The 26484-nt window shown below is 41.5% G+C and overlaps 1 protein-coding gene across 2 annotated transcripts in view; it reads left to right on the forward strand.

Moving 5' to 3' along the window:
* Window positions 1–277: 277 nt before the first annotated feature.
* Sec63 (SEC63 homolog, protein translocation regulator) overlaps window positions 278–26484 on the forward strand; it is a 68393-nt gene continuing 42186 nt past the window's right edge. For both annotated transcript variants that reach the window (XM_032888245.1, XM_032888246.1), the window contains exons 1-2: window positions 278–530; window positions 22564–22663. In XM_032888245.1, the coding sequence (XP_032744136.1) occupies window positions 407–530; window positions 22564–22663 (224 nt within the window). In that variant the 5' untranslated portion in view covers window positions 278–406. The remainder of the gene's footprint in view (window positions 531–22563; window positions 22664–26484) is intronic.

The raw sequence follows: 26484 nt of genomic DNA on the forward strand, positions 1-26484 counted from the left end.
AAGGCTCCGGGAATCTGGCGAAGGGTGCCGGGAAGGAAAGCCGGGCAAGCAGGGGGCGGGGCCAGGGGCGGGCCTATGGCAAATAGAGGGCGTGGCCCGTGGCTCAGGGGCGGGGCCGCGGGCGGGGTCCAACAGAGTTTCTTCGCTGCGCGCGCCACGTCTCCCTCTGCGAGCGTGTGGAGGAGCCGGCAGGGGAGGGAACAGCCGCGTGGGGCGGGAACTAGCTCCTCTCGCGAGAGTTAGCGACGGCCGCGGCGGCGTGTCCGTGAGAGCGGCGTGGGGGCGGGGAGGAGAGGCGGCGGCGGCGTCCGAGCTACGCCACACGGGGCCGGGGCGCCGGGAGCCGGAGCGCAGCGCGGGGTCGTGGCGGCGGCGGTGAGGGAAGCGGGGCGGAGGAGGTGGAGCCATGGCGGGCCAGCAGTTCCAGTACGATGACAGCGGGAACACCTTCTTCTACTTCCTCACCTCCTTCGTGGGGCTCATCGTGATCCCCGCCACCTACTACCTCTGGCCGCGAGACCAGAATGCGGGTGAGTCCCGTCGGCGGCCCGCCCAGGCGCGCTCAGGGATCGCTCCGCTCCGCTCCGGGCCGCACCGTCCTGCCCGCCGGTGCTGCCCCGCGTCCCGGTGACGCTGTCCGCGGCGGGGCCTGAGGGCCGCGGTCCGCGGGGCCGAAGCTCGGCGGCGATTTCCGGGGTCGCCCGTCCGCCTGCGCGGTCCCCGGGAGTTTGGCTTGGACCGGCTCCGCATTGTTCTGGACGCTCGTCGCCTTCTGCCTCTTTGTCTCCCCGGCCTCAGCTTTTGTTGGGTGTTCTTTCTGGAGGGAGCGGGATGGGCTGGGACGGGGGGCGAGAGAAGAGTTGGCCGAGGAGGAAAAGGAGCGTGCGGGCACCACTCTGCATCCTTCGCTCCCGCCACCCATCTTTCCCTCGCATCCCGGTGTCCCCGCTGCAGCTGTTGGGACAGATGTTTGGGGGCACCCCCGAGCTGGGCGGCGTGTTTGGGACTTCCAAGTGAGCTCACCAGCAGCCCACCCCCGTCACTTCCTCCCTTTGGCTTTTTTCATTTGTTCAATCACGTCGCGGGGGTTGTTAAGCGCTGCCGTTATTCCTTTTATAAAAGCGAAAAAAAAAGAGGTTTTTCTCCGTTTCCTTTCCTCTGGACTTTCCTGTTTACAACGGAAAGGTGCAAGCATGGAGGATTAAGCTAGGTTCGTGTGGGGTCGCTAGCTCATTTGCTCTTAGTTCTTAAGTCTTCACGGTAAACATCGTGTCAGGACGCAATCTAATACCGTTTTAGAGCATGTTACGTGTAAGACTGTAATGTTGGGTTCTGTGTTGCACTTGCCTGAGACATATGGCACCAGATATTCTTGAAGCTGATGGCGCTGACTGCAAGCGCCTAATGGGTTATTTCTGGTGGTGTTAACCATAATTAGTAGGTTTCGAGTATAACAGCGGCGCTGAGGGAGAGCTTTCTGTGTCTGCTAAGTTGCTTTTAGGTTGGGTGTGGTGATGATCTAAGTTGTCTAGGTTGTGTACTGGACCTTGGGAAAAGTTGTTAACACTTTGCTCAGGTCTTGCTACACTTTGATGAGAGAATTCAATGTCCTGTAAAATTACTTAGTTTCACAATAGAACTAAATTTAGGGTGAAGAGCAAGCAACAATTGCATGCATCTCTTTTGTACATTTGAAGTAAGTTGAGTAGCAACAATTTACCCAAAGTTCCTAGCCTCCCTAGTTTCTCATTCTGGGTTGGCTTATGGAATTTTCATTTGGGACTCTTGAGTTCTGTGTTTCAAAGTTCATTTAGATAATGTGGGATTTTGAACAGTGGCTGTATGTACCTTTGGTGTCATAACACAGAAATTTTTTTTTTTTTTCTTGACTGTTCGCCTCGGCCATTCTTTCAGGATTTCAAGTTAAAGGGACCCATGCCCAGTGTGGTGGCTCCCAAGTGTTATCCCAGGCCTTTTGAGAGGTGGAGGCAAGATGGTTAAGAGTTCAAGGCCACTGACATTGGCTATATAGTGAGTTCAAAGCCAGTCTGGCAGCCTGTCTCAAAAATAGGACCGCAGGATGGCCCAGCAGGTAAAGGCCCTTGCCCTACTCTGGCAACTTGATTCAGCTCCTTGGAACTACAGGTTGAAAGGAAAAACTGACTCTTAATTGGTGCTGTAGGCATCCACCCCAGTCTGAGTGATTAATAAAAGAAAGAAAGAAAGAAAAGCAACAAGGAGCGAGGGTCTGCTTTCAGTATTGTAGTTAATGTCTGCTGCTTACCACCAACCTGCCTTGTGCTTGGTTGTGTAGAAGACAGGGGTATTGGGATGGTGGGTTGAATACAAAGTCTTTAAAATGTGGTGAGGAACTTGGTATGCGGGGGTACATTTCTTTAATCACAGTACTTGGGAGACACAGGAGTTAGAGTCTGCCATATTTAATATGGTAACTGAACTTATTTTGTAAACATTATTAGTGGCATCTTTTTGTCCTGATTTTAGTCTTTTGAGTTGGGCTAAGTATACTTATTTCATACTCCTTTTAATAGTGAAAAGTCCTCTGGGCTCTTTGCATTTTGGCTGAATAAAATGGATCTGAAAAAGCTATACATGGAGGGTATACCTTCCTTACAATAGTGATTCTCAGAAGAGGCTACAGGATTACATGGTAACATAACTCAGGGAGCTCGTACATACAGGTGCCCAGGTGAGAGGGTGTGTTATATATTGATACTTTAATTTGAGAGGGCTGCCCAGAGAACTTCCTTGGAATTGGCTTTTGCTGGAGTTATTTTGGGTAGTATATTTGTTTTGCTATGTGCTTTTTGCTAAAAAAAAAACAAAAAACAAAAAACAAAAACCCACAAACCAAACCAACTCCACCACAGAAAACCCAAAAAACTAAAAATCAGAAATTAGGACCAGAGAGTTGTTTTAGTGGGTTAAAAGCATGTCCTCTATAAACCTGACATCTGAGTTTGATCCTGGACCCCATTGGGAGAACCAAAACTAGAAGCTTGTCCTCAACCTCACACATAGGTACTGGTATACATGGACACTACCATCAGAGAGAGAATAACAACAAAAGGATTAATGTCCTAACCCTTTTGATTTACAAAGCTTCAAGAATCACTTAAAACAGGTAGTTGAAAGTAATAATTTTCATCAAGATAACTCAGATCTTGACTTTGATTTATGTGTATGCATGCATGTTTTGCCTCCCTGTCTGTAGACATGTGAGTGCCTGGTGCCTGAGGAGGAAAGAAGTGGCATCAGATCCCCAGGAAGTCAGGATCTGGAGTTATGTATGGATGTGAGCCACCATGTGGGTGCTGGGAACAGCACTCAGGTCCTCTGTGAGAGCAGAAAGTGCTCCCTTAGTTGATGAGCCATCACTCCATTCCCAAAGACAAGTTTGGATGTAGTTTACAGCCTGTGTATTGTAGTCATCCAGTAACGGGGGTCCAAAGTAGTGCAGAGATGGGAGTTTTTAGTGTTTTAGACATTCTTAAAGTTCTGGCATAGTTACCTCAGCCACTTCCAACTTTTGTGTTCTCCACAAACATTGTACTGTGTGTGCATTTGTGCATGCGTGCGTGCATGTGTGTGATGACTTTGTATGTGCATTGCCATTTTATTCTTTCTGTAAGCTTCCGTTTCTGGTTTAATTTACTTTGTTTATTTGGCCTCCGAAGTGCTGTGATCAAAGGCATGTGCCACAATGGTGTGGTGTGGTGTGTGTGTGTGTGTGTGTGTGTGTGTGTGTGTGCATGTGTGTGCATGTGTGTTCATGTGTGTGCATGTGCGTGCATGTGCGTGCGCGAGCGTATCTGTATTGGGGGACGGGTGATGGGACTATGTGAGGGTAAGTTCTGTGGAGTTCAGAACAGGGTTTCAGATTCCCCTGGAGCAGGAGTTACCAGGTAGTGGTGACCTGCTGGATGTGGGTGACAGGATCCAAACAGATCTTCTGGAAGAGTGTACATACTCTGTTTTGTTTTGTTTTTGTGTTTTTTTTTTTTTTTTTTTTTTTTGGTAGGGTTTCTTTGTTTAGTCCTGGCTGTCCTAGAACTCATTTTGTAGAGCAGGCTGCAAACTCCAAATCCACCTGCCTCTGTCTTTCATGGGGTTTAGTGGTGTGTGCCACCATCACCCAGCCTGGGTGCAAATGCTCTTAATCTGTCTGTCATTCTAAAATGTTTGCTTAGCTTTTGACTCCTTGACCTTTTTCAGAACTGCCTGATTTTGAAACCTGGCTTGTCAGATTGCTGTGCAGATTTTGTATTTCAGCATCATCATCTGTAAATTAGGGACAGAGGAGTCTCTCTTTATACACTAGAATGGAGATTCAACTCGTAAGTGTTTAGAGCAGTGTCTGACTGGCAGCGACACTATTATCACACAGTTTTGATTTACTACTTAAGTACTCAAGTTTCTTTTTTTGAAAAGATTAGTGAATTTTTTTTTGTGAAATGTTTTTAAAAAGTAATTTTATTTGCTTATGTTTTCTCAAATAGTATATAAGTCAATCACCTTTTATTTGAGGATGTGAGTAGTTCCATTTTTATCCCTTAGTACTATAATAGGAAACTCCCACTTTAAAACGGTTTCAGATCCAGCCTAGTCTCTATTTTAGTTAACTCTGAACTCAAGCTTCCTTTCCTGGGGTTAAAATAATAACTTGCCATAAGGAATCAAGAACTGGTTATGAGGCTGGCTATGGTGTACACCTGTAAAGCCAGCGTTTGGGAGGGAGGCTGAGGTAAAAAGATTGTGAGATTGCAGGTCATTCTGGGCTATTAAGTAAGACTTTATCTCAAAAACAGAAAACCCCAAACCAACCAGGCCTTCCAAGAAAGGTTTTAGAAGGAGGAGAGGGAGGGTCTTTGTAAATAAGCCTGTAAAACTACAGTTTTATAGTAGTTTACAAATTCTTTCATTTGGCAAATAATGTTTTCAGTTTTTATAGATGCTGCTGCTAGGTGACAGATCAGACTGTTTCCAGTCTTAATATTTTTTTCTTAAGCTGTAAATACCTAGTGCAGAAAAGCACAAAGGGGCCAGAGAGATGGCTCTACTAGTACCAGCTGCCAAGCTTGAGAGCTTGGATTCCATGTTTGGAACCCACATGGCAGAGAACTGACTCTTGAAAGTTATCTGCTAAAGCTGCATATGTGCCATGGTTCCTACACATGTGCACACACACCATTCTTTTTTTTTTTTTTTTTTTTTTTTTTTTTTTTTTCGGAGCTGGGGACACACACACCATTCTTTACGAGGGATGGATATATTGTTCAGTAGTTCTTACAGAGGACCACAGTTTAGTCCCTATAAGTCTAGTTCCAAAGGGTCCAACACATTCTTCTGGCCGCAGTGTACCTACCTGAGTGAAAAAATAGGTGAAGGAGGACATGGTGCTGGAGAGTTAGGCTAGGGTCTGGGTGTGCTGGCCAGGGTGGTGCTGAAACAGGTGTGGTGATCCTGAGAGGCTGGCAGGCAGCATCTGCTTTGCTGTGGTAACCTCAGCATTTGTCCTGAGTTTGAGATCTGATGCCACAGTGTGTCCCCTCCAAATAATGAAATACATTAGTTTAAAAACTAAAAAGCAGGAAGGAACAGAAGTTGATTTTTTTCTCTTATAGCTATGATTTTATTGTATTTAAACTCTGAACCCTCCAACTGAATATCACTCTTGCTGTGCCCCATAAATTTTTGATATGTGATGTTTCATTTTCGTTCATCTTTAAAGTTTTCTGAGTTACTGATGCGCTAGGTTCTTGTTCACAGTTCTATAAATTTTACTTCTGTTGTCATTTTACTTGTCACTGATTTTTTTTAAATGTTATCACATGTAGTCACATGAATGAAAATCTGATAATTTGTGGCCTATCATACAGGCCATTCCCAGAAAATACTGTGTACTGGGAAACTGATTGTTTCTGATGTTGGGGGGAGTGTTTTCTGCATGACTGGAGAGAACTGGTTGATTGTTTTTTGGTTTTGTTGTTGTTGTTTAAATAATTTTGGGTCCTCTTTTGTTCTTAGCAGCAAGTTACTCCAGATACACTTGAAGAGTGACTTGCTCTAGGGACTTGGAGTAGTGCCCAAGGCCAAAATTGACAAGTTAATTACAGTTAAATTTGAAGTCATCCTTCAGAAGATGTAAGCCTTCAAAGCAGTTGATAGAACAGATTTCGCCAGTGTAGTTGTATAGCGGAGGGAGATGGATTCCGTTGCTTCTCCCATCTTCCTGAATTCTCTGGGAGGATAATTTTAGAAATAGTCTTACTTGGGGCTGTCCCCACTTGCCCCTCCAAGAAAGAGTTCTAGAACTACAACTCTTTTCACCCCAGCTCTTTATTAACTTTAAGGTAAGGCGTGCTTAATGCTTTTTGAATAATACTTGAGGAAATGTGTTACCTATATTAGAAAACTGAGACCCCCAAGGAGGCAAGGTATCAACGTGCTTCAAGCCATAGCCATTAGCTGTAAGATTGAATGTTGGACCCAAATTAGTCTTATTCCAAAGCTTCTCTTTGTATTCCTTTCTGTAATTAAGTAAACATTGCATGTTATTATAATATCAATATATCAAGCGGAAAGTGTCAAAGGAGAAGGGAATTCCTGTTTTGGGGCTTGGGCAAATGTGTCATGCAAAGAAGGTGATTTAAGGTGGGTCTTGACAGGGGTTGAGGATTTAGCTCAGTGGTAGAGCGCTTGCCTAGGAAGTGCAAGGCCCTGGGTTCGGTCCCCAGCTCTGGAAAAAAAGAACCAAAAAAAAACAAAAACAAAAACAAACAAACAAACAAAAAAAAGGTGGGTCTTGACAAGGAGGACATTCTGTAAGTAGGGAAACACTGCAAAAGCATGGGTTGTTCTGTACACAGGTGGTGAGACTTTGAAATATGATTGGCACTTTGGACCAAGTGAGCAGTTTGGAGTTTATTCTTTGTCCTATTATTAACTTAAACAGCAGAGCAGTGACACCTGGCTGGTGTTAGTTTTGTGAACATGGTGAAGAATGGTTTGGAAGTTGGGGGGACCCTAAGTGTGACTGAGAGTCCATCTCCGCTTTTTTCATTGAGATGTTAGGATTTAGAAGTGTAACTAGATTAAAAAGATTGAGATAGCTTGGACTGTTTATTCTTATATATTTATTTCCCTTAAATGATTCCTGTTTCTTTTAAAGTTATTTGGTGATTACAGTTACAGTTTGGGAATTGAGTATAGTGAAGAAGATTGGGATGAACGTAAAAAAGAAGTCTATGGGTGTTTTACTTGTGTAGTATGTCTGTGTACCTAATGGTTATGTCAGTTGCTTCTGGAGGCCAAAAGACGGCACTGGATTCCTGGAACTAAAGCTACAAATTGGTGAGTGGCAGCCTTTGGGTGTTGCAAATTGTGATCAGGTCCTGACGGCAGCAAATGCTCCTAAGTGTGAGCCGTTTCTCCGCCTTTTAAAATACCACGTTTAGTTATCTCAGGGGTTGTTTTAAGTTATTATTTGTTTATTAAATTAGAAAAAAAAGTGGTTGATACTAGCTTTGTGTTCAAAGCAGTTGTGAGCTGCTATGTGGGTGCTGGGAACTCAGGTCCTTGGTAAGAGGAACAAGTGTTCTAACTGCAAAGCTATCTCTCCAGCTATGCTTTATGAATGTATATACTTAATTTAGGGCATACAATCATTTTAAGACTTTAGATCTTGAAGGGATACTAGAGATCCAAGAAATGTGTGATTGTTCAGGAAAAAAATTGCTGTGTGTTGTATTCTGACAGCAGGAAGTTATATGTGAGACATGTGTCTGTATAGAGGAAACAGCTGGGAATTTGTTGCAGAGGGAATTAGGGTACAGTCAGACTTTCTAGATTTGACAAACACTGGATTAATAAGATATAAAATTTTATTTAAAGGCCAGATTGCATATATATTTGATCTTGGAAGAACCCGAAAAGTTAAAGATGAGGTTAATTTTCTCCAATTAAAAAATGTTAAATTGGGGTTGGGGATTTAGCTCAGTGGTAGAGCGCTTGCCTAGCAAGCACAAGGCCCTGGGTTCGGTCCCCAGCTCCGAAAAAAAAGAAAGAAAAAGAAAAAAAAATGTTAAATTATGTGTATATGTGTGGTCTCGTGTGTGTGTATGAAAGGGGCCCCAGAAGACTGAGGAGGGAGTCTCCTTGGAGCTGAAGTTACAGGTGGTTTTGAGCTTCTCAACATAGGTTCAGGAAACTGAACTTCTCTGCAAGAAGAGTAAATACTCTAATTATTACTAAGCCTTCCCTCCAGGGACTCTCCCTTCTCTTTGTATTTTTAAGAGTCTTAGTTTGTAGCCCTTGCTGGCCCCAAACTCAGATCAACCAGCCTCTGCCTCCTGAGTCCTCGGATTAAAGCCATGTACTACCATACAAGCCTGCTTTCTCAGATGCTTGCCCTAAGTCATACCTTTTATTCAGGCATAGAGTTAAACCAGACACACACACACACACACACACACACACACACACACACACACACACACACACACATGGGAGAGGGGGGGGAGGGAGGGAGGAGGAGGAGGGAGGGGGAGGAGAGAGAGAGAGAGAGAGAGCGCGAGCGCACACAGTGCTCTGAATCCTCTTTCCTCCATGCCCAACCTTCAGATGTAACTTTAAGAATTTCCTGGATTTAGCTAGGCTGTGGTGGCAGAGATCTCATTGGTTCAAAACTGAAACACACGGCTTGAAAGTCAAAAAGAGTAAGGTGATGGTAGTGTGTGCCGCTAATCCCTGCGCTTGAACTGAGGCTGAAGTGGTTTACAAAGCAGAGGCAGGGGTAGGTGAGAGCTGAGTTCTGCAGGTTGTCCTCCAACTTCACACGGAGACTCCTTTGCCACCCCTTCCATAAATACAGATGTAAAACTAAATCAAAGCAGACCAGAGCCAAACCAAGACAAAATCCATTTCCCGTCATTACCAGACTCTTTCTCAATGAGAAATATTATAGCATGCATGGCAAGACCACCTGTTTCCTGGAAAGTTCTTGTTCATACTCTTGAAAAAAATAGTCCTTACTGTTTGCAATTGTGTTTTGTCATGGATGAAGGAGTTTGGTCGTATAGACCCCACATTTTCCAGCGTGTGAGTTTTGATCGTGTAGTTCCGTCTAGGGCTGGCTGTTGATTAGTAGTGTTCACTGGCTGATGGTAGCAGGCACAGAGGACAGTACAATGGTGACTACAATGTACATGGTCTTGTTTGGGTAACTTGCATGAGGTTTACATGAAACTGCCTGAATTCTTACCCAGAGTACTGTAAAGAGTGGAAGAGGAGTGCAAACAAATGCTGTGGAGGTTGGCTGCGTGAAGTATTAGCATCTAGTGGAGCCAATAGTAGCAAGCTAAAGCTTAGGACTGCTTTGAGTATATAAATGTGTTTTTCACATTTGTTTTTGTGTATATGTATATTGCCTGCATCTGTGTATGCACACTGTGTATGTGCTGGCTGCCCATGGAGCTTAGAAGAAAGCACTGGATCTTTTAGACCTGGAGTTAGAGGCAGGTGTGAGCTGCCACGTGGGTCTTGATAACCAAAGCTGGGTCAATGGGGAGAGCAGCCAATCTGTCAACTGCTGCGCCATCTCTCCAGCCCCCAGGGACAGGTTACAGAGCAGGTGGATTTGTGGGGCAGGATCTGATAGAGGTTTTCTCTGTGTATCCCTGGCTGGTCCTTCTGCCTTAGAGTTAAGAATGCTAGGATCAGGACTAGCATAACCCAACCATTAAGAGCACTGTTCTTCCAGAGGACCCAGGTTTGATCCCAGCACCCAAACTTACAACCATCTGTAACTCCAGTTCCACGGGTCTGACATTTGTGTCTAGTTCTGCAGGCATCAGGATGCATGTGGTATACAGACAGATATGCAAGCTTGAATAACAACAACAACAACAACAACAAATGTACAGAGGTGGCTCCGTGTGGGATGTGTTCAAAAGGTACATCAGATCGGTTGGCACCTGGATTCATGAAGTGAAAAAAAGGGAGAAAGCACAACTGAGGTTGTCATAAAGCCCCTTGTATGCCCAGCTGAAGAGTTTATAGGTCAGGTCTGCAGCTGCACTGTGTGCGAGTCAGTTACATAGTGAGAGCAGTCAGAGTCTGAGAAGCAGTGATGTAAACAGCTGTGCCAGCCGTGCTGCGGGAAGCACAGCCTTTCCCGGCTGGGTTTCTCACCGTAGACGCGCACGATCCTCGGTGACTCTTATATTTCACTCGCTTCACTTAAGCTTTAAGTTTCTATGTTCCAGGCTGGAGAGACTGCTCAGTGGTTAGAGCACTGGCTGCTCTTCCAGGGGTCCTGAGTTCAAATCCCAGCAACCACATGGTGGCTCACAACTATCTGTGGTGGGATCTGATGCCCTCTTCTGGTGTGTCTGAAGAAAGCGACAGTGTACTCAGATACATAAAATAAATCTTTTAAAAAAAGTTTCTATGTTCCTGTATGTTCTAAAGTTATTAAAACTAAGTTGTTTTGATGGCAGAATAATATTCCATCAGATATTCTAACGTTGCTCATCGTTGAAGAAGGAGTACATAAAACTGTCCACTCAGGTTACTGCGAATAGTGCCGCAGTGAGCAATGTGCGTATCTGGGTGTTGGAGGTTTTTCCCCAACATAATATTTCTATTGATTATTTGGGAGTCTCACATCATAGACTCTGATCACACTTTGTAGTCCTCCCAGGTGTCCTCTGTATGCCCACCCTAGAAAAGTCCAGTTCGTGTTGCTCATCTACTCAGTGGAGCAGCCCCTTAGAGTAAACCAAGTCCCTCCTTACCCTGCTCCAGCGCCACCCTGAGGCCATCAATGTATTTGGATTTTTAGGAGCTTTTTTGAGAGGGTTTTAGGAGTAGAATTGGAGGGTCAAATCCTGTGTTTACCTTTGGAGGAACTGTCAGCCTTTTCCACAGTGGCTAATTGGTTTAGATTCCTTCCAGCAGCTTCTACATAGCTGGTCTAATGCTTACTTCCGTCCCCGCCTCCCTGTAATTGTACTTGTCTTAATGGAATTGAAGTGATTCAGGTTTTCCCTAATTCCTAACACGACTGAGAGGGTTCGTTTGCTTGTTTGCTTTGTTTTTTAGGGTTTTTGCATACACTCTGGCCATTTGTATGTCTGTGCAGATCTTATGCCCATTTTTGTTTGTTTGTTTTTTGTTTTTTGTTTTTGTTTTGTTTTCATTTTCTTGTTCACTTGTAAGAATTATTTATGGATTCTGGATATCACTGTCTTGTTAGATAAATAGTTGCAAGCAAGTATTTTGTCTCATTATCTCGTTACTTTCTTGGTAATGCCCTTTAATGAAACTAAACCAAAAGCTTTAATTTTGTTGAAGTCCAAGTTATTTTCTTTTGTTTGTTTATATTATTGGAAAAGCATTGCCAATTTCAAGGTTATACAGATTTAATCTTTTTTTCTAAGAAATTTAATGGCTTTAACTCTTGAAACTTTTGAATATTCAGAACTAATTTTTTGTTCAAAACCAGATGAAAAAACAAATTCAAGGTTTTTCTGTTACCACTCACTGCATCGTGTTCCTGGGCTTACCTGGAGCCTGGTTCTGAACACAGCCCTGGTGCACACTGCCTGAAGCACTTCAGCTCATTCAGAACTCCTGTAAATGCTGTGTGTTAACGCTCCATACACGTTTTCTGTTTTTAGAGGCCCATAATGATTTAATTTTGGAAAAAAGACTTAATATTTCTGTTATTCCTTAGCATTTTAAATAGAAAATTAGCTTATCTGTGGATTGCATCGCTACGATATTTTTAAAAGATTTATATTTTTATGTGGTATATGTAAGTGCTTATATGCATGTGTATGTGTGCCTGTGGCGTTCAGAAGAGCATTGGCTCTGGAGCTCTGAATAGTTGTGAGCCACCATGTGGAGTTGGAAACTGAATTTGCCTTCTCTGGAAGAGTACTCTTCCCTGCTAAGCCATTTATCTAGCCCACAATGTTTGATTTAAAATTTATTTTATTTTATTTAGATGTATATGTGTGTATGCCTCTACAGAGCCCGGAAGACAGTGTCTGAACCCGTGGAGCTGGAGTTAGGTGTAATTGTGAGCAGTTTGAAATGAGTGGTAGGGGGCTGGAGAGGTGGCTCAGTGGTTAGGAGCACTGACTGCTCTTCTAGAGGTCCTGAGTTCAATTCCCAGCAACCACATGGTGGCTCACAACTATCTGTAATGGGATCTGATGCCCTCTTCTAGTGTGTCTGAAGACAGCCACAGTGTACTTATATATAATAAATAAATATTAGAAAAAATGTTTTAGAAATGAGTGGTAGGGAGTTGGGATTTAGCTCAGTGGTAGAGCGCTTGCCTAGGAAGCGCAAAGGCCCTGGGTTCGGGTCCCCAGCTCAAAAAAAAAAAAAAAAAAAAAAAAAAAAGGAAAAAAGAAAAAAAAAAAAAAAAGAAATGAGTGGTAGAATTGAACTCAGGTCTGCTGGAAGAGCAGGCAGTGCTCTTAACTACCGAGCCATCTTTCCTGCTCCTGGAATGTTTGGCTTTTACAGTTGCTGTGTGGTGAGTTGACAGTTGACTTGAGTTTCATTTGAAAAAAAAAAATCATTAAATGAATTTTGGTTTGGGATTAGAACAAAATTTCCAATAATTTTTGAAATAGCCTTAAATATACTTAATAAATGGGTAGTATGTAGTTATGAAAAGTATAGATATCAGCCTTGAGGGTTATAAAAAAATCAAGATTTCACATAACATTGAAAATGCTCTATATCCTATAGATATCCTGTAAATATTCAGCCAAGACTGAAAATAAACAAGCAAATCCATCTTACTAGTATGCCAATTGCTCTCTTTAAAAATGGTAAAATAACACTATGCCAAGAATTAGTTTTAATTTTATGATTTGTCGATAAATGTCTGACCAGTGTACCTATCTTATACACATGTGTTCAGGGTTGTGTAGGCATTTCTCTGCAAAGCAGCCTTCCCTCAGTGCCTGTGAGTCCTTCCTTCCCCGTTGGGTCTCCCTGGCCGCTGAGGTGTGCTCTGCCCTTCCTCTCCCCTTCCGTCTCACCGTTTGCTTTGCCTGCAGTGCTCTTCCTCTGACACCACATCACCTCCTCCTTTGTCCCCATTTTCTTTGCTCAAATGTCATCTTCACAGCGGTACCTTCTTTGAGTGCCCTTTGTCAAATTTCAATGCTGGCCCCACCCCCATTCTCCTCTGTTCTATATACTTGTCTGTTGTCATTTCCTTAGTCCACTAGACTGTATAGTGTGTGAGAGCAGGAGCGTTCTGGGTCTCATCCCAGGAAACCCCAGCTCTTTCCACTCATGGAGGGTGACCTTGAACTTCTCATTCTGACTCTACCTCCCACTGATCTTACAGACAAGTTACAGACGAGTGCCATCATGCCTGGTTTATTATATAGTTACAGGGTTTGGAACTTAGGGTCTCCTACACGCTGGGCAAACATGCCACCAGCTAGCTGAGCTATATGCCTCGACCAAGAATGTTGTATCTTCAGAGTCCTCAGGGTCCTGGTACATAGTAGATGCTATCTGTATTATTATAAAAGAGTTTATAACTTATCTACATATATTTATATAGTACTTAATATACTCCAGGCAGATGTAAACAGAAAGGCATTTATTAATGGGTAAGATAAATTTTCAACCCTCAACAGCCTTGTGTATAGAGGAGTCAGAATTGGCTTTAATATTGGCTGCTTAAGAGTGGTGGCTCCTCAGCTGAGGAATGCCGAATGGCTGAGAAACACCTAAAGAAATGTTCAACATCTTTAGTCATAAGGGAAATGCAAATCAAAACAACCCTGAGATTTCACCTCACACCAGTGAGAATGGCTAAGATCAAAAACTCGGGACAGCAGATGCTGGCGAGGATGTAGAGAAAGAGGAACACTCCTCCATTGTTGGTGGGATTGCAGACTGGTACAACCATTCTGGAAATCAGTCTGGAGGTTCCTCAGAAAATTGGACATTGAACTACCTGAGGACCGAGCTATACCTCTCTTGGGCATATACCCAAAAGATGCCCAACATATAACAAACACACATGCTCCTCTATGTTCATAGCAGCCTTATTTATAATAACCAGAAGCTGGAAAGAACCCAGATGCCCTTCAACAGAGGAATGGATACAGAAAATGTGGTACATCTACACAATGGAATATTACTCAGCTATCAAAAACTTTATGAAATTCGTAGGCAAATGGATGGAACTGGAAAATATCATCCTGAGTGAGGTAACCCAATCACAGAAAAACACGCATGGTATGCACTCATTGATAAGTGGATATTAGCCCAAATGCTCGAATTACCCTAGATGCACAGAACACGTGAAACTCAAGACGGATGACCAAAATGCGAATGCTTCACTCCTTCTTTAAAAGGGGAACAAGAATACCCTTGGCAGGGAATAGGGAGGCAAGGTTTAGAACAGAGACTGAAGGAACATCCATTCAGAGCCTGCCCCACATGTGGCCCATACATATACAGCCACCAAACTAGATAAGATGGATGAAGCAAAGAAGTGCAGGCCGACAGGAACCAGATGTAGATCTCTCCTTAGAGACACAGCCAGAATACAGCAAATACATAGGCGAATGCCAGCAGCAAACCACTGAACTGAGAATGGGACCCCCGTTGAAGGAATCAGAGAAAGGACTGAAAGAGCTTGAAGGGGCTCGAGACCCCATATGAACAACAATGCCAATCAACCAGAGCTTCCAGGGACTAAGCCACTACCCAAAGACTATACATGGACTGACCCTGGACCCAACCTCATAGGTAGCAATGAATAGCCTAGTAAGAGCACCAGTGGAAGGGGGAAGCCCTTGGTCCTGCCAAGACTGAACCCCAGTGAACGTGATTGTTGGGGGAGGGTGGTAATGGGGGAGGATGGGAGGAAGCCCATATAGAAGGGGGGGAGGGGCTAGGGGATGTTGGCCTGGAAACCAGGAAAGGGAATAACAATTGAAATGTAAATAAATACTCAAGTTAATAAAGAAAAAAAATTAAAAAAAAAAAAAGTGGTGGTTCCTGCCAGTCTATGGTGGTGCACATTTTTAATCCTAGCACTTGGGAGGCAGAGATGGGGGATCTCTCTGGGAGGCCAGCCTGGACAGCATACAGTTCCAGGGCATCTAGGGTGCTGGTGAGACCCTGTCTCCAAACAAACAGACCATTGGATTGAATAAAATGAACATAGTGGTAGTTCTATGAGCGGAGGGTGGTTTAACAGTTAAGTGTGCTTACTGCTTTTGTTCAAGTTTGCTTCCTAGCACCCCTCCAGCAGCTCATAGCTACCTGTATCCAGCTCCTAAGGGGTCTGATGCCCTTTTCTGACTTCCCTGGGCTCATGTACATACCCCCACACAAACACAGTTAAAAATAAAGCCCTTTAGAAAAATGGTGGTTCATGGATGCTAGTTTTAGTATCAGTATTCTTGGTTCTACTACTACATATGGAAAATAGAAAAGTTGTGTCTATCCTGAACAGGAAGGTGTTTTCTTGTTATTCCTTTATTATTTTTTACACAGTAAAACAAGAGTTTCCCATCGTCTGTGTGTGTGTGTTTGTATGTCAGGGTCTCATGTAGTCCAGGCGGTGCTCTGGAGGCTGAAAAGCAAACAGCAGAGTTGACTGGAGAGCTCCGCAGTGGCTCTCTGCGTCTGGAGGAGAGGAAGGACTGCATCTTGGAACTAGAAGCCAGAGCCACACTGGTACCACCATCTCTTCCTAAGCCACACCCCTAGTGTTCAAGGATCTCTCTGCAGCTCTCCTCTTAGATCTCATATCGCTTGATGCCCAGAAGATCAAGGTTTGATTCTCTTGTCAAACTTAATTTCATATCTTGCCTTCCCACTCTTCAGCACAAAACCGTTTTGCTAGTTTATTCTAGTACTTTTTTTTTTTTTTTTTTTTTTGGTAAAGTTGTTTCACCTGATGTCATTAGAGATAACATATAATCAGTTATTTTAAGTTCCTTTTTTGTTCATGAATTTTATTTATGAATTCATACAAAATTTTACAGGCTAATGCATCTTCTCATAGCTAGTAGCTCTCTTTGTTATAGGCAACAGTGTGCATCTAGTCTTAAGAGTTCTTTTCAAAGTAGTTTTTGGTACTTTTGGACAAAGGTACCTCAGAAGCGACAGTAATCTTGCTCTGTTTGATGGTCACAAACTCTCCACCAAGATTTTTAGCTTTTTCTCTTCACCTTGGTGTTTTCCTAGAGAAACTAACTATGCAAAATTGGCAACATTCACAGCAGTTATAACAGTGTACTTACATACTTAATGTGATATACTTCATTGAAAGTCTAAATGAAAATATAGTATAGGAGTGAACAATGTAGACATCCTGTGGTGATGGTTACTTCCTGGGAGTTTTGAGGGAGTACTTGCATTTTACATGTAAACCATCAATTACCACATAACAAATGCTGTGTTCGTGCTCACAGAAGGCCATCCTGAAAACATCCCAGCAGTTGAGAGCTGAATGGCAAAAAGGAGCCTAATCATTTACTGTTCTGTGTTGGCTTGAGAAAAGCCTATTTTAGGCTGAGGGAACAACTGTATGAAAGCCTTTGAGACAGAAAAGTGTTTGACATGTTCTAAGGACAAAGGAGATTAAAGTGGCAGAGCTGTGGACATGAGGAGAATAGTCTGGGATGAAGAGTCAGGGAGCTGGTCTCCTACACGGATGTGTCTATAAGAAGCTTGGATTTCATCTCAAGAGCAATAGGGAGCTGTTGAAGAGCTATGGAAGGGAAGCCATAGGAGGTCTGATTTGCAATTTCTTTTTATTAGACACAATATTTTTTAAAAGATATTTATTTACTTTTATATGTCTATGTTAGTGTATAGCACATACATTACGTGCCTGTGTTAGCATGCAGCACACATATGTGGTGCCTTTGGAGGTCAGAAGGCAGCTTTGGTTCCCTTCCAGCCGGAGTCGTAGGTGTCGTGGTTGTGAGCTGCTAGACACAGTGCTAGGAACAAACTTGGAAGGCAGTGAGTACACGGACCCGTCTGTCTGCCAGCCTTGATTGTCTTTTTTTTCTTTTTTTTTTTTTTTTTTTTTTTTTCCGGAGCTGAGGACCGAACCCAGGGCCTTGCGCTTGCTAGGCAAGCGCTCTACCACTGAGCTAAATCCCCAACCCCTGTCTTTTTCTTAATAATAAGGAAAAAAGAGTTTTGATTAGCTTGATTGCCCTTTCATGGATAAAGTCATATTTTCATAAAATGTTTAATTTATAAACTTTGTTGCCTATTTAAAGCCATATACTATAAACTATATTACATTAAAATACATATTTGTTCCCTTACATTTATCAGTTTTAGATTTATTTTGTGAGTATTTTGCTTTATATGCATGCATGTCTGTGCTGATGAAGATCAGAAGAGGGTGTTGGGTTCTCTGGAATTAGAGTTATAGTTGGCTGTGAGGCACCATGTGGGTACTGGGAATTGAACCCAGGCCCTCTGCAGGAGCAGCAAGCACTCTTTTTTTTTTTTTTTTTTTTTCTTTTTTCAGAGCTGGGGACCGAACCCAGGGCCTTGTGCTTGCTGGGCAAGCTCTACCACTGAGCTAAATCCCCAGCCCCAGCAGCAAGCACTCTTAAACTACTAAAGCCATCTTTTTGGTCCCTCAAGAAATGGTTATTTTCAAATTCCCTGGATATTCAATGTTACTGTTAGCAAACTTCTAGTTTTTGTTTTTTTAATTTGTATTATATATATGGGTGTTTTGCTTGCATGTATGCACTACACATGCACTACACGCATGTGTGTACTGGAAGAGAGCAGAAAAGAGCATCAGATATTGTGGTACTGGTATTACATACAGACGGTTGCTTGCTGCCATGTTGATGCAAGGAATTGAACCTGGGTCGTCTGGAAGTGCAGCCAGTGCTCTCAGGTGAGCCATCTTTCTAGCCCCAGATTTTTTTTTTTTTTTTTTTTTTTAATCCAAGTCTAGGTTGGTTTCAAACTCCTAGGTCTCCTGGTTAGTGGAGGTTCTAGGCAAATGGCCCAATACCTGGTTCATTAAAGCTATTTTGAGTCACCTAACAGTTTCTGAGAAAACTTTTATTTAGGCATGTTGGACATACCTTTGTAGACCAGGCTGGCCTCGAACTTCCAGAGATCTGCCTGCCTTTGCCTCCCTAGTGCTGAGATTAAAGACATGAGCTACCATGCCTGGCTCAGACAGTTTGGGTTACATTAGGGATGTAGTGAATGTGATATTGGAAATTTTCCTTGGAGTGCTAAATATAACATTATATTACATTAAGTATATGTACTAAAACCACATATTGCACTTTTAAAGATTTATTTATGTGTGTTGTTGTGTGTGTGCACATATATGTGCACATGTGTTTGGGAGTCTCCAGGAAAAGGTGTTAGATGTCCTGGAGCTGGAATGACAGGTCCTTGTGAGCACTCCGTTGTGGGTCCTGGGAACTGATCTCAGTCCTCTGTAAGAAAAGCAAATGCTCTTAACTTGAGTTACCTCTCCTGCTCCAGCCATGACAGTTTTAAAGTGGTTTTTACAAAACCTGCTTACAGTAGCAACCAATACTCACAGTTGAGAATATACCTCAATAATTATGTCTTTTATTGATTTGCCTTTAGATGACATGCAAAAAATGGCAGACAGACATTAACTAAAGGCCTTCTTCAGGCCTTTTGATGTTGATGTTTGGCTTTTTAAATGTTTTAAAATAAGATTCTCTTTTATCTAAAGGACACTGTTAGAGGATTACTGTAGAAAAACTTGTTTGTTGTATTGGTCTCTTTTCTGTTGCTGAAATGAAACTCTGGTAAGGTAACTTACCAAAGGAAGGGTTTATGTAAAAGGCTTATGTTCCAGGGGGGAGTGTGCTGTGGGAAGCATGGCGGCACACGGCAGGCTGGAGCAGAGGCTGAGCTCAAGTGAGCTCAAAATGGTGTGTGAGAGTCTTTAGATTTCCAAAGCCTACTTCCAGTGACATACCTCCTCCAAAAAGGCCATACCTCCTAAGCCTCTTCAAACAGTGCCCCGTCACTTGGGGTCCAAGTCTCAAAACAATATCCATCTTATTTTTTAATTGATTCAAAAACTGTAGACAGTGGACAGGTATTGCCCAAGTGAGTTGAGACAGTGTCAGCAAGATGCAGAGAGGCACCAAGTAGTTAGAAAATGAACACCCTCAAGCTTGTAGGGAGATTGGATATAATCTTTAGTTCTTACTACTGTTTCCTGGACACTAAGATTTAGGGAATGCTTAAGGACTTACCTCTTTAGAAAAAAGTGGCACATTTTTATCTTTTAATTGTAATTAAATACATTACATGCATCATTTTCTTTTTAAGGTTAGTAACTTGTACAGGTATGTTCTAAAAATTATTTCTGGCTTTTATACTCTTTAAACTATCAAAGTATGCACTGATATACTGGTTTTAATGATAACTTAAGTTAGATCTTTTTGAGAGTTTTATTTAGGTGATGGTTTTTGCTAGTCAGGTTATACAGTATATGTTTCCTTATATTTAATTTTAGTAACTTTATTATATTAAAAAAAACTCGGGGTTGGGGATTTAGCTCAATGGTAGAGCGCTTGCCTAGCAAGCACAAGGCCCTGGGTTCGGTCCCCAGCTCCGAAAAGAAAAGAAAACTCTTGTAAATGAATAAAAATATCACACATCAAAGTTAACCAGACCAAAAGTTTAAACAATATAGTGAATTTCTATAGTAGACATTTGGGATGTAACCTGTGGAATTTTACATTAACTTTTACATTTTTAGTATCAAATATTTTATATATTTATCCCACCACTAAAACCAGCAAATTCAGGACAGAATTAGAACTAGAAAAACAATTAGTTTTATATCCTCTTTCATAACATGTATCTGTAAAGTGAAAACTTGCTTCCTTTTCTATAAATGGGTAATTTCTTTAAAAAGCATGTTTTAGGGTCTGGAGAGATGGCTCAGAGGATGAGAGCACTTAAGTTCTTGCAGATGGCTCAGGGCTCAGTTTCCAGCATCCACATGATAACTCATGACCACATGTAACCATGTCTCCTAATATGTAAACACTCTTTCAAAAGTCAGAGGCTGAGGCTTGTAAACAAGGTTCCTATTCTGCATAACTGAAGACCATGTGTGCGTGCGTGCGTGTGTGCGTGTGTGTCCTTTGATTAGGTTAAGTGTTTGGTCAGAGACTTCAGCATTATTTTGATAAAATCTTACAAGAAGATTTTTAGTTTTATACTTGAAAATGGGAGTCCATTGAAACTTAATAAAAAGCAGATTAAAACTTTACAATGTCATTACTTTTTAACCATGAAAGTTAGAAAATTTAACATTACTGTATCTTACTGTCAGACCTCATTCAGGTTTTATCATTGGTCTCAGTGATGTCTTTTGTAGCAAAAAATTCACGTTCAGAACTATATATCACATTTAGTTGACATGTTTCTTTCATCTTGCTGTTAGTCTGGAATAGTTCTTTATCTTTCCTTTACTTTAAATATTATAGACCAATTACTGAATAGAATGAACTTACATTCGGGTTGTCTGATGGGTTTTCAGATTCAGATTCAGATTTTTATATGTGATGGGCCTGTCTTCTCATTGCATTTTGTAGGTGGCATGTAACTCTAGTTTGCTTTTGGCTGGCCTTATTCACTGGTCACTTACAGTGTTGTCTGTCAGGTTTTCTGTATTAATTTTTTGTTGCTGTTGATCACATGTAGTGGCTTTAAACAGCACAGACTTATTCTTTTGGATGCTACAAGTTCTAAAGTAATGATGCTGCTAGGGCTTACTCCTCCTGGGGACCTTGAAGTAGAATTTGCTGACCGTTTCCAGCTTCTACAGACAGTCTGTATCCTTTGACTTATGGGCCCTTGCTCATCTTCAAAAGAGCATCAGTCAAACCTTTGGTTTCTTTTTCCGTCACTTTCTGTCTTTAGCTCTCATGTCTCTCTGAGATGCATTATTTGATTATATTTGGACCTCCTAGGATAACTTCCCCACTTCAAGATCCTTAATTCACTTATCTGAAAATCCATTTGTCAAGTGCTGGTACTAAAGGTGTATGCCACCACGTCTGGCTTGTAAGAGTATTTGCCTGAATCTATAAGTCTTATGAACCCCCAGAAGATTGAGGAAGGTGCCAGCTCCCTGGAACTGAAGTTACAGTTGTGAGCTGCCATGTGGGTGCTGGGAATTGGAGGAGCAGCCAGTGCTCCAATCCCCTCAACCCCCCATGGTATTTAAGAATTAAAAAATATGTGATTATATATAATTCATATTCATGCCTTGGCACACACATGGACATTAGGAAACCCTCCAGGAGTTACTTCTCTATTCTACCACATGGGTACCAAGGATGGGACAGGCTACCAGGCTTGTTGGTCAGTGTCTTTACCCACTGAACACCTCATTGGCCCTGTGTGCCAAATTGTTTACTTACCTGCTACCTCATGCAAAGAGTTCAGTTTGCATAGGTTTTTAAAATATGGTAAATAACAACAAACCCCCAAGAAAACAAAACAGAACAAAACAAAAGACAGAATTAGCCTAGCTAGACTCAGGTTCCATTGCAGGCACCATAGCTAGGAGCCATGGAATTATTGAGCATCTCCCCCCCACCCCCCCATAAGGATGGTTTGGTATGCTGAGCTTAGCTGCACTGCTGACATAGAGCTTCTTCACAGCCCGTTTGAATCCCACAGCCATGCTCTGAACTGCTGAGCCATCTTTCCAGCCCTGTAAACTTTTTTTTAAATCTAGGGAGGAGTTACTTAATCCGAAGAGATTAGTAAAACAGAGCATGACATTTTAGGTTTGGTTAATTAAAAATTTTAATTGAATTGCAGTTTTCCATAGTGACTAAAATAACTTTTGTCACAACTCTTACACAAGTCTATTTTAAGTTCTTACAGATTGGGCCTACCTCCCCAATATAACATAGACCAATATAACATAAAACAATTAAAATTTGTGATACTGAATTTTACTGTCCACTAGTATTTTGGCTGTCAGTTGACTTTCACATTAAAATTATAAATTCTCTTAGTTTTATATCTGTTTCAGTAGATAAAATTCTGAGCCTTGTTGGTTAAAATATATCTTGTTAGATAATTATTTCTAGACTTGAAAACCATTGTTTATCCTTGGTTCCTAAATAAACCATATTTTAACTATTTATACTTTTTATTCAATACAAGGCGAGAAATACTCAGACAATTAATTATATGACCAAGACATTATATGTTCAAACTAGTTTCTAAATTTACAGAGAAGTTTCACATGAAAAATACTTGTTTTTTTAGTTAAAAATGTCCAGGTAGTATTTGTTGCAACAGTCAACTTAGCATAGTTTGTGAATTTTTATAAGGGTTATGTAAATAGGGCTATGTAAATAACATTTGACAAAGTGTTAGAGTAATAATGAAGGTTAGTATGATATTAACTCTGGTTCAGCTTTCATTGTAAAAAAATAATTTAACTTGTCTTTTCTTTCTTGACAGAGCAAATTCGATTAAAGAATATCAGAAAAGTATACGGAAGATGTATGTGGTATCGTTTACGGTTATTAAAACCCCAGCCAAATATTATTCCTACAGTAAAGTAAGTAATGGATTTCAATATAAAACATTCTGAGGACTTCTTCTTTGCTAGGTCTCCTGGGGAATTGGAGAATGGCTTACGTGTGTGGCTGTAAAGAAATTGTACCCTATGAGAGAGGTGAGGCTTGAATAGGAAGCCTGAGAGCTGTGAATAGATTAGAAGTCAAATGAAAGACTTCTATCATGTGTTAGTTAGAATTGGAGTTTTGTGTTGGGGTCTATATGGAAATGACAACAATTCAAAGACTAGCATGATGAGATGTGTATTTCAGGGATAACTGAACTTAGCACACGTGTTCCCATGCTTAGGCTGTTTATTTGATTCTGTGTTACTTCAGGATGGTTATGGTTTTCCTTATGCTGAGGCTAAGAAATGAACTGATTTGGCCAAGATCATGCAATGTAATTAGTGGTGGAGCAGGACCTCACCCCCTTCCTTGTGGCAGGCTTCTTTGCTTAGACAGCCCTAGAATGTGTTTGATTCTGTGAGGCTTTACACCAGGCTGCAATTCACTAGATTATCTGGATAGAAGCTGAAAGTCACTGCAAAAGAATGTCTGGTAAATTACCCGTCTACCTGCTTGAAAGAGAAAAATCTAGTAAGTTTCAAATCTGGTTTTAAATGATGAGGATGGTTTTAAATACAGTTCTGTTACTTTAGGGGATTGAAATAAGGTTTTTTATTTTTATTTTTTAGAGGGGAAGGATGGGTTTTTGCATAGAGAGGGAATCTTAGCTTTGGTGGTCTTACTCAGTGATGTAAATCTAAAGGCCAGGATCGCTTTTTACTCACTTTTATTTGCTGCTCATTCTTATTAAATTAAGATTTTACACACACACACACACACACACACACACACACACACACACACACACACACACACACACCCGTTCACCATGTATCCTTGGCTGAATCTAGCTATATAGCTTGGACTGTCCTCAGACTCTCAGGAATCCATCTGCCTCTGTCTTCCTAGCTCCTGAGGATTGAACGTTCGGACCATCACTCCCAGCTTTAGGCCAATATTTTTATTTCTCAATGCCTACCTTGGTTTTGCTCAATACTTCAGGCACTTAAACCTCCATTTTTGTTTTTGTTTTATCTTACTTATTGGGTGTGTGTAATGTGCATGTGGGCATACATGCGCCACTGTATTATTGTGGAGGACAAAGGACAGTGCAGTGGATCATTTCTTTTCTTCCACACCTGTCTGAGGGCTCTGGACTTGAACTCAGGCTGCTAGGCTTGTGAAGCAGATGCTTTTCCTGATGCCCTATCCTGTCAGCCTTGAACCTCAGTTTTCAAGGAAAAAAAGTTGAAGGCCTTTTCAGTAATAAATAACTAATCTTTAAATCAAAATGAAGATTAGGTAATGACTAAATAGGTTCTGGTAACAATTTAGATAAAGGTGGAAATTATGAAAACTTTTACTATTTTATGATAATGATAATATTGCTTCTTTTCTGACAATATCTTTGAAACAAAGCCATGTTATTTCTGGAAGTTGCTTCCAAATTACATTTAAAATATGGCTAAAAATACAGAAGACTTTCTAAGTTAATTTACTGAATCTAAATGTAGGGAAATATTTGCCTTTTTGGAGAAACCATATATATATTCTTTTAGAGAATTGGACATACACCATAATTATGGTTTTCTTCTTTGCTTTGGTGCTCTGAAAATTAGAATATGGTTTTACTGACTAGAGTAGTTTTCATCTGCTCATGGATTCTGCCATGAGCCTTCTCTTCTGTTCTTGCCTCTGAGAATGGAGGCCAGAGGGGAAGGAAGCGTTTACTAGTTCAGCACACTCGTCTGTTTGCTTCCTTCCTGTGTGCTTTGCCTTCTGTGGCTTTTCTTTATTATCTCTGTTTTATGATGTTTGTTAGATTTTTAGATTTCATCAAAGTGACAAGTTAGTGTGTGTGAATAGCATTTTCAATAGTCTCTAGACTATTGGGAGTATTAGTAAACCAGCCTATGTTTAGATTGTACTACTTTAAATTATCTTTATCGTTGATTTCACATATAATTGTTGTGTGCCTATCATGAGTCAGGTATAGAAGGTGTTGATGCATGGAGATTAACAAAATAGATATGGTTCAGAGATGTAAAACTTAGGAGTGACTGCAAAAAAACAATTTTAACTTCAGTAAATATGTTAATCATTTCTTTGTTACTATAATAATATGCTTGGGTTTGCATACTTTATAAAGAAACAAGACTTATTTAGATTACTTCAGTTTTAGAGGCTGAAAGCCCCATTCATTGGTGACCTTGGAGTAGCACTACAACTTGGTAGATGTCAGAAGGGCCCATCTGTCTGTACAGACATACACACAGACATACATACATACAGACATATACACACATATTCATATGCATACATACTTGCATGCATGCATACACTTGACACCCTCTTCTGGGTGTCGAATCCTATGTAACTGGAGTTACAGGTGAGCCGCCTGATGTGGGTGCTGGGAACAAAACTTGGTCCTCTGCAAGAGCAATATGTACTCCTAACCACTGAGCCATCTCTCTGGCTCCCTAGACCTCATCTCCTAAAGATCCACTACATCTTTTTGTGTATGGTATGCATGTGCATGTATTCAAATGTGAGTGGGCTCATGTCTACAGTCAAACATGTATGTGTCTGTGTATGGAAGCCAGAGGTTGGCATCTGGTATCTTCCTTGATTACTTTCTAATTTGTTTACTGATGTGTAGGGTGTTCTAGTTTTGTTTCTGTTGCTAGCCACAGTCAAGGGCAGAGAGAAATATACCTGTTCTTTCTTCTTTCTTCTAACTAGCTTGTATCTAGCTTTCTTCTGTCTTTATGTAGCTCAGGATTTTCTGCCTAGGGAATGGTACTTGCCCACAGTGGGCTGTGTCTTCCTTTGTCAGTTAATAATCAAGATGATTCCCAGACATGTTCATAGGGCAATCTGATCTAGGCAGTTCTCAATTGAGGCTCTCTTTTTAGTGTTCTAGATTGTGACAAGTTGACATTTAAACCTATCATGCATAGTTGTCCCCAAACATGGAGTTTGCCAAGCTAGTCTAGCCAGTTTGCCCCAGGAATCTCCTCTGTGCCTCCCAAGCATCGGAGGTCTGGTGGGCACCACACCTGCCTAGGTTTCATGTGGCTGCCCAGAGGCAGGAATTCTGATTCTCAGACTCTTCCACTGAACTGACTCCAACCCTGGTTCTGCCACCTCTGTCTACTCTGGACTGCTAAACCACAGCAGTAAAGCCTGGGAGAGGACTTGCTGTTCCACAAGAGCAGAAGGGCTCCTGACTTGGCCCAAGACAGAGAAGTCTTTGAGTGGGCTCAAAGTAGGGGTGAGTTTTTGTTGTTGTTGTTGTTCTAGTGGGATTAAACCTTGCAAATGCTAGGTAAGTGTTCTATTGTTGATCTCTGTCCCTAGCCTTTGAGATTTGGGGAAGAGTTACTAATAATAGCCCCTAGCTACCATGAATTGGTTATTGTTTACTGCCTATGAGTCACTTTCAAAGTCCTTAACATTCTAAACCTCATATAATTGTCAAACCTATCGTAGAAATTGGATTGGATTTGATATATATATATATATATATATATATATATATATATATGCATACATTAGGCAGCTTGCCAACTTTATTTGATGTGTAATAATGGTGGGAGTTCAGCTAGTGAGTTTTGTTGTATGGCTTACTCCCTGCCTGTACACAGCCAGGAAAGAGATGGGGAATGTTATACATAGGGACATAGGGTTCTCTCTCTTCGTTGGGCATATATGTTGGCATTTAGGTAGGCTGGGAAACATCTTGAAGTTATAT

This window comes from Rattus rattus, chromosome 18 (genome assembly GCF_011064425.1).
Source record: "Rattus rattus isolate New Zealand chromosome 18, Rrattus_CSIRO_v1, whole genome shotgun sequence".
Classification (NCBI taxonomy): domain Eukaryota; kingdom Metazoa; phylum Chordata; class Mammalia; order Rodentia; family Muridae; genus Rattus; species Rattus rattus.